We start from the raw sequence: 7,541 nt of genomic DNA, 5'->3' as shown, positions 1-7,541 counted from the left end.
CCTCTATATAACAGCGCATGCGAGCGAAGTGCTCACTCCGTCCGGGACGACACAACGTGGTACACTGCAAACATGCAAAGGTAGTTAATGTCTGTCTGTCTGTCTTTGTGACTTTTTCTCTCGCTCTAACACACGCACACAAACACATGCGGGCGCGTACACAGACACGCGCGCGCGAACACTCACACCAGCGCGCATACACACGCACGCTTACACGTACACATTCCCCCACACACATAAACACACAACCGTACAGAAACACACACACACACGCGTACACACGTATAGAGTACACACGCACGGACGCACGCACATAAAGCCTCTCTCTTACTGTCTCTATTTCACGCGACTGAAGTTTCTCTCGTCTCCGCAGCAGTCACAAGCCGCTGTTCGCCAACTGGTTAATCGAGCAAGTGGAAACTGGGAACTATCCGGGTTTGTCCTACATCAGCACGAATCTATTCAGAGTCCCCTGGAAACACAACTCCCGAAAGGACTGCAACGACGAGGACTGTAAAATATTTCGGGTATGTCGCTGCTTTTCCGCATTATACAAAAAGTTTTTTCTTTTTAATCATTTCTACACTCCTCTGCACCAGTGGGCCACCTGTCTTTCTCTGCTGATGCATCATTCCCCTGTTGTCCATGGTTTGTGCGTGTGCGTGTGTGTACGTGTGCGTGTCCGTGTGCGTATGTTTGTGCATGTGTTTGGTCTGTACGCAGGCATGGGCCGTCGCCAGTGGTAAAATCCACGAGTTTCCAAACGACAAGGCCAAATGGAAGACCAACTTCCGCTGCGCTCTGAAGAACCTCAACAAACGCTTCAGGATGACCAAGGACAACTCCAAGAACTCCGACGACCCGCACAAGATCTACGAGATCATCAATAGGGAGGCTGCCTGTAAGATGACCCCTCATTGCTTTCACTGTTTCACCCACACCACGTTGCATAGCGTCAGTTAATTGATATAAAGTGTGCTTCCAAAACGGAGGCAGTAATTGTAATGTAATGCTCAAAAGGAGTTAACAGTGTTTCCATCTTCATTTGACATCTGTAGACCAGCCTTCGCCCCCGGAGGAGGACATGGTACCTGTGATCTACAGTTCCCCGACGGAGAGCTACCCACCTGGGCATGAGGTAGGGGACAGAGCTAACCCCACAATCAGTGGCTCAGGAGCTATAGCAGGTGTTGAGGTACCCCTGATTAAGGCACCTCGTCATAACTGCTCCCGACGACCAGTTGGCTGTTCCCTCGCATGGTCAACACCGACGCGGATGAATGGATGATTGGGTAGCTGAATAGGTGGATGAATTGTGGTTGAATGGGTGGATGGATGAATGGGTGGATGGATGAATGGGTGGATGAATGTGTCTATGACTGGGTGTATGAAAGTTCTATAGATGGGTGTATGAACGCATGTATGAATGTTTGTAAGAAGGTGTGTAGCGGGTGGATGATGTGTGCATGTATGGGTGACTGTGAGGCCCGTTGTAAACCATTTGAGTGGCCACACATCAGAAAAGTGCCTTTTAAAATGTCCATTTACAATTTGCGTGGTGTAATAAAGCCAGCTATACCGGACGTCGGTCCTACATAAGTAACCTCCTCCCTTTCTCTCCTCACAGCAGAATATCCTGGAACAACTCATGACCTTGGATTTACTGGATGAACCCTGTCAACAAACAGGTAGAATCCCTGATTCCTCCTGTACAGAACCTTTGCTGAATAACAACTTCCAGACGTTGAAAGCGATATATTGGAGAACTCGGAGGACGACACAAGTGTTATGCTGATTATCATCGTTACTAGTACAGCCAACCAGCTCGTCGGGAGCAGTCAGGGTTAGGCGCCTTGCTCAGGGACACCTCGACACTCGGCTAGGACGAGCCGGGGATCAAACTAGCAACCTTCAGGTTACCTGTCAACCCGCTCGACCTCCAGAGCTACTGTCGCACCCCGATGATATTATCATTCTCTTTTCCTGACTGTTACGCAGTGGGCCGATCTCACTTCCTAATGCGCCCGCTGCCGCTGTGGTAACTGTGCGTTCTGTGACGCTGTGTGTGACAGTAGGCGAGCAGTGGGCGGAAAGCTACGGCCAGCAGTGCGCCATTGGGCTGGGGGTGTACGCCACAAACCAGCAGGCGACGGGGGAGACGATGCACGCCATGCAGACCCAACCACAGCTCCAACCACAGCAGCAGGCGTACTACCCCGGTATTTATAACAGGGTCACCAGCGATGGACCCCATGACTCTACGTTTTTTTGTATGCATTATGTTACGCTGGAAAGAACCGAGTGGATAGATAGACTTTGGTATGCAAACGTAGCAGTATGTGTGTCTTTCAAAGCTTGCCGTGGTTAAACTCTGACCTTTGGGTGCCCTTCTCACATTCCCTGGAAGAAGCGATCCCTCTTCTGTGTTGCTTCTTTAGGATTTCTCCTCTGGAGATTCAGGGATTTTTTCCGTGTCCTTAAAGTTAGAGGAGCTCGGGGCTCAGCCCCAGTCTGGTCCGGAAAAGGGGAACTTCAGTAAACGACCCGCAACTCGTGATGATTACCATTTCCTTTTTTAAGCACTTTCACTTACAACACTGCAAACTCCTGTAGGAAGCACCTGGGAAGGAGGCCACGCCCACCTGGGGTGTAAGAGGGGCCACGCCCACCTGGGGCGTAAGAGGGGCCACGCCCACCTGGGGTGTAAGAGGGGCCACGCCCACCTGGGGCGTGAGAGGTGGCGGCAGGTGACGAGATTAATCGTCCTGTACTGGTTTGCAGATGCTTCGATGGATTCTGAAGCAACATATGGAGATAAAAACGTGTGGATGATATAAATGGTTCATTGATTTCATTTGGAAACCACAAGGGTTTCCAAGATCACTGGACAGAATCAAGGGTCCTGTACGAGACTATCTTGGGAATAAGGACGACTATCAAGCTGTGACTCGTTCATGTGTGTTTTGCGTGTATAAGAATGCCTTTCATGTGATATGTCTTTGTGACTTCATCGTACTTAATCCTGTATCGGTGCATCTCTCCCCAGTCAACCCGCCGCCGGTGCTGGACTCCGGCCTGCAGCCCTCCCTCTTTGACCTGGAGATATCGGTGCACTACCGGAAGGTGGAGATGCTGAAGACCCAGGTGTCCTGGCCCCGCGTCCAGCTGCACTACGGCAACGAGGCCACGGAGCTCCAGGCCCGGCCCATCTGCTTCCCCCCCACCGACACCCTGCGGGACCACAAACAGGTGGGCAGACGGCACGCGGTGGTGCATGGTGTACAGTGTACGAGACCCAGACCCCCCCCAGACCCAGACCCAGACACCCCCCCCCCCCCCAGACCCAGACACCCCCCCCCCCCCCCCAGACCCAGACCGACCCAGACCCTGACCCGGTGTTTGGTGCATGGTTTATGGTGGTCTTGTGCAGCTCCTTCAGCACGGGCCAACCAGTGCTTGCTTGGTGTGTTGTTCAAATCTGTGTGGTGGAAAATCAAAATGTTTTCCGGCGCAAATCCTGTCTATGTGTGTGAGGATGTTGTTGAGCGAAGCAGGCCGATTGGTCGACCGTTGCTTTGATCATCGACTCAACAAAACTAGCAGGAGATGTCACGCCTGGTGTCCTCTCCGCGCGCACACACACACACACACACACACACACACACACACACACACACACACACACACACACACACACACACACACACACACACACACACACACACACACACACACACACACACACACACACACACACACACACACAGTCCCCAAAAATACACACAGTCCATAGACGCACAAACACACACACACACACACACACACACACACAAACACAAACACTTACACACTCCCTACTCCCTCGAGCTACACGTCGAGCTGCAACGCAATCCTCTTACCCCAGACGACAACACCCGTCTCCTAGGCGACCATCCACACGACTCCCCAGGGTTGGCTCCGCCCCTCAGCCTCTCCCCTCTCCCCTCTCTCCCCCTCTCCCCCTCTCCCAGGTGGAGTTCACCAACCGCATCCTGAGCAGCATCCAGCGCGGCCTGCTGCTGGAGGTGCGGGAGAGCGGGCTGTACGCCTGCCGGCAGGACCGCTGCCACGTGTTCGCCAGCACGGCCGACCCCAGCCAGGCCTCCCCGGACCCCCAGAAGCTGCCCCAGAACACCCTGGTGGAGCTGCTCAGCTTCGAGAAGTTTGTTAAAGGTGAGAGCGGTCCTACTTCTTACTATTATTGAGCAAACACTTCTATCCCAAGCCACTGATGGGGACTTCAAATTAAATAAGGAGCAGGTAGAGGTTAGACAGTAGAAACAGGTCATTAAGGAGCAGGTAGGGGTTAGACAGTATGGAGACAGGTCATTAAGGAGCAGGTAGAGGTTAGACAGTATGGAGACAGGTCATTAAGGAGCAGGTAGGGGTTAGACAGTATGGAGACAGGTCATTAAGGAGCAGGTAGAGGTTAGACAGCATGGAGACAGGTCATTAAGGAGCAGGTAGAGGTTAGACAGTATGGAGACAGGTCATTAAGGAGCAGGTAGAGGTTAGACAGTATGGAGACAGGTCATTAAGGAGCAGGTAGAGGTTAGACAGTATGGAGACAGGTCATTAAGGAGCAGGTAGAGGTTAGACAGTATGGAGACAGGTCATTAAGGAGCAGGTAGAGGTTAGACAGTATGGAGACAGGTCATTAAGGAGCAGGTAGAGGTTAGACAGTAGAAACAGGTCATTAAGGAGCATGTAGAGGTTAGACAGCATGGAGACAGGTCATTAAGGAGCAGGTAGGGGTTAGACAGTAGAAACAGGTCATTAAGGAGCAGGTAGGGGTTAGACAGCATGGAGACAGGTCATTAAGGAGCAGGTAGAGGTTAGACAGCATGGAGACAGGTCATTAAGGAGCAGGTAGGGGTTAGACAGTAGAAACAGGTCATGAAGGACCAGGTTGATGTTAGACAGTACAGAGACAGGTTGTAAAGGAGCCGGTAGGGCTTAGACAGTACAGAGACAGGTCATCAATGAGCAAGTAGGGGTTAGACAGCAAAGACAGGCCATTAAGAGGTAGTCAGGGGTTAGACAGTTAGCTCAGCTAACCCTGATTTTCTGTTGCAGAACTCAAAGAGTTTAAGGAGAACCGAAGGGGATCTCCGGAATACGTCGTCAATATGTGCTTTGGGGAGAAGTTCCCTGATGGAAAACCGCTGGAGAAAAAGCTCATTGTTGTTAAGGTAAACAAAACTTACATATGTATATATATGTGTGTCAAACCTTATCCCGAGAGTCCAACAGACAGTCTTGAGATGTTAAAACGATAAGCTCTTACTTACTTTAAAAACCTTGGGAGGAAACCAAGCCAAGTCAACCCCCATTAATAGCTACCACGGGTTCAGGGACAAACATAGCTATCTAGACATCATTAACCAGGTGACTGGTACTGATTGGTACTCTGCATAATGCGCAAGACACAGACCGAAGCACAGACACAGGTCCACACAGGTCCACGTCGTAAATCTTACTGCCTCACATAATCAGTTTAAAAACCAAAGACCTCGTTTCTTCTCTGGCAAGCTTTTGAAGAAAAGTGGAAGTCAGACAACGCAGTAAGCGTCTATCTGCCAACCGCAAGACAGACATGGATCTGAGTCACAGCAGGGGGAAAGTCTTGATACTCAACGTGCTTCCACTAGCCTTCTCAGAGAAAGAGGTGCTACTGCAATACTACAGACATCGGCTGCCTTTCAGTTATCCCTCCCTGGCGATTCCCCTCCCGCCCCCTGCCTAACTCTGCAGTTTGTCCTTGAGTGCCGTTTTACCCATTGTTTCATTAAGCCGCTTGGCAAGAAGCTTCATCCGCTGCCGAGTGACCTCGGGAATGCAGGATTCCTCCAGTGTATCCCAAACAGGAAGTGTGCCAGTGATTCTGCCACTGCAGTGGACCTACCACAAGAAAGCTATTTCTGGAGCAAACCTGTTTAGGACAAGCTCTGTTGTTTCCATACCCTGATTGTGCCACGATAGACACATTTAACAAATGTGATTGGCCACAAATACTGAAGATTGTGATAGGCCCAGATCGTCAGCAGTCGATGGGGCCTTTCATAACAGAGGAAACAGCTTTGGTTATTCCACCATTACGCCTTAGACGGTGCTCGAGTGACTAGACCTCACAACTGAGCACTAGGAAAGGTGCTCTGTAAAGGAGCCCTAGGCACAGTCCAAACTGACCCTCCTCCTCCCTGCTGACAGGTGGTTCCTCTGATATGCCGGTACTTCTACGAGATGGCCCAGACGGAGGGGGCGTCCTCTCTGGACAGCATCAACGTCAGCCTACAGATCTCCCACGACAGCCTCTACGACCTCATCAGCTCGGCCTTCGGTCTGCCGGTATCTCAAGTGGCTCCCCAGCTCGTAGGACACTACTAGACCACAGACCTGTGGTCCAGAACACAAACCTAGTCCAGAATAAGGGACAGTTCACCCATCTCTCATCTTCATATCCGTATAGGCACATATGCTTCCTCACTCTCTTTATAGGCCCTCTTCAAAGTTTTAATTTAAATGATAAAGCTATTGTTAATTGTACGATGCTAATAGGGTAAGTATGATTTAAGTTGTTGATATAGTTGGTAGTGGGGACGTGGTTTTCATATATATTTATGCCAGAAGGCTTCTCTGACTGTTCTAAGTCACTTTCAGTCTTATCACTTCCTAAGTCACTTTCAGTCACTTCTGTGTTTACATACACTGTTGTCAAATATGCATCTATTCTCACCATCAAACCTGTTCTATTAACTGGTATTTATAACTACCATTCTTGGGGGTATGTTAGATGTGACCGTTGCTTTTTTTCATGACGCAACTAAAATCATTCCTTGGTTGATGCTATTTTGTAGTTTACGCATGCAATTTTTTGTCATGTAATGTAAAGCACATTTCCCTGTTTGATGACCCGTTTGTAAATAAATCCTTTTTGTGTTACATATATATCCTAACTGAGTAAGGAACAAAGGAATTTACTTTCAAGTGCCCTTCGAAATACAGTGGGAGTTTAATGGTTTAAGGCACTTGGAGTGTTTTTATTTATAATTAAAAAGCTACTACTACGATGTCTACTTTTTTTTATATTCCTGTTTACTTGTGTAATTATATGACATACCCCATACAAAATGTGTGTGATAAGATAAAGACTTACTCTCTGCCGAGCCAAAGGTCTAGAGAAAGACTATCGTGGCCTACTAACAAACGATTGAGACAAACACGTACTTCCAACCACGCCCAAATTCTGTGGTCACATACCTACACACTTTCATTAAGCCACATATCTGAAAGCCACAAACCAACATTGGAATTAACCGGTAGAAATGGAATATAACTCACCACACTTGCTGCTATGCTCGGTACCTGCTCAATATATTGGAATGTTGTTTATACGCAAACTTGTTTTTGGAGGTTAATTTACAAATTGTGTATATATATATATATATATATATACTGCATATGTTGTATATTGATAGTTTGGAATCAGTATTGGAATATTG

General features: G+C 48.9%; 1 protein-coding gene across 2 annotated transcripts; it reads left to right on the top strand.

Moving 5' to 3' along the window:
- On the top strand, window positions 1-7,459 carry irf7 (interferon regulatory factor 7). Of its 2 annotated transcripts, none has more exons than XM_056599350.1 (10): window positions 1-80; window positions 374-527; window positions 724-901; window positions 1,059-1,138; window positions 1,628-1,688; window positions 2,073-2,219; window positions 3,047-3,249; window positions 4,011-4,212; window positions 5,116-5,231; window positions 6,250-7,459. In XM_056599350.1, the coding sequence occupies exons 1-10, from the start codon at window positions 73-75 to the stop codon at window positions 6,424-6,426; spliced, it is 1,326 nt and encodes a 441-aa protein (XP_056455325.1). In that variant the 5' UTR covers window positions 1-72; the 3' UTR covers window positions 6,427-7,459. The 2 variants fall into 2 exon arrangements, with proteins under 2 accessions (XP_056455325.1, XP_056455326.1); XM_056599351.1 differs by having other exon boundaries at window positions 35-80; window positions 377-527.
- Window positions 7,460-7,541: the final 82 nt, after the last annotated feature.

Source organism: Gadus chalcogrammus, chromosome 9 (assembly GCF_026213295.1).
Source record: "Gadus chalcogrammus isolate NIFS_2021 chromosome 9, NIFS_Gcha_1.0, whole genome shotgun sequence".
In the NCBI taxonomy this organism is placed as follows: Eukaryota; Metazoa; Chordata; class Actinopteri; order Gadiformes; family Gadidae; genus Gadus; species Gadus chalcogrammus.
This window is presented reverse-complemented; position numbering and strand designations above follow the sequence as displayed.

Coding starts and splice junctions, on each gene's coding strand:
- irf7 (XM_056599350.1), top strand. Junction 902..1,058: donor CATCAATAGGGAGGCTGCCT/GTAAGATGACCC, acceptor TGACATCTGTAG/ACCAGCCTTCGCCCCCGGAG. Junction 2,220..3,046: donor GCAGCAGGCGTACTACCCCG/GTATTTATAACA, acceptor ATCTCTCCCCAG/TCAACCCGCCGCCGGTGCTG.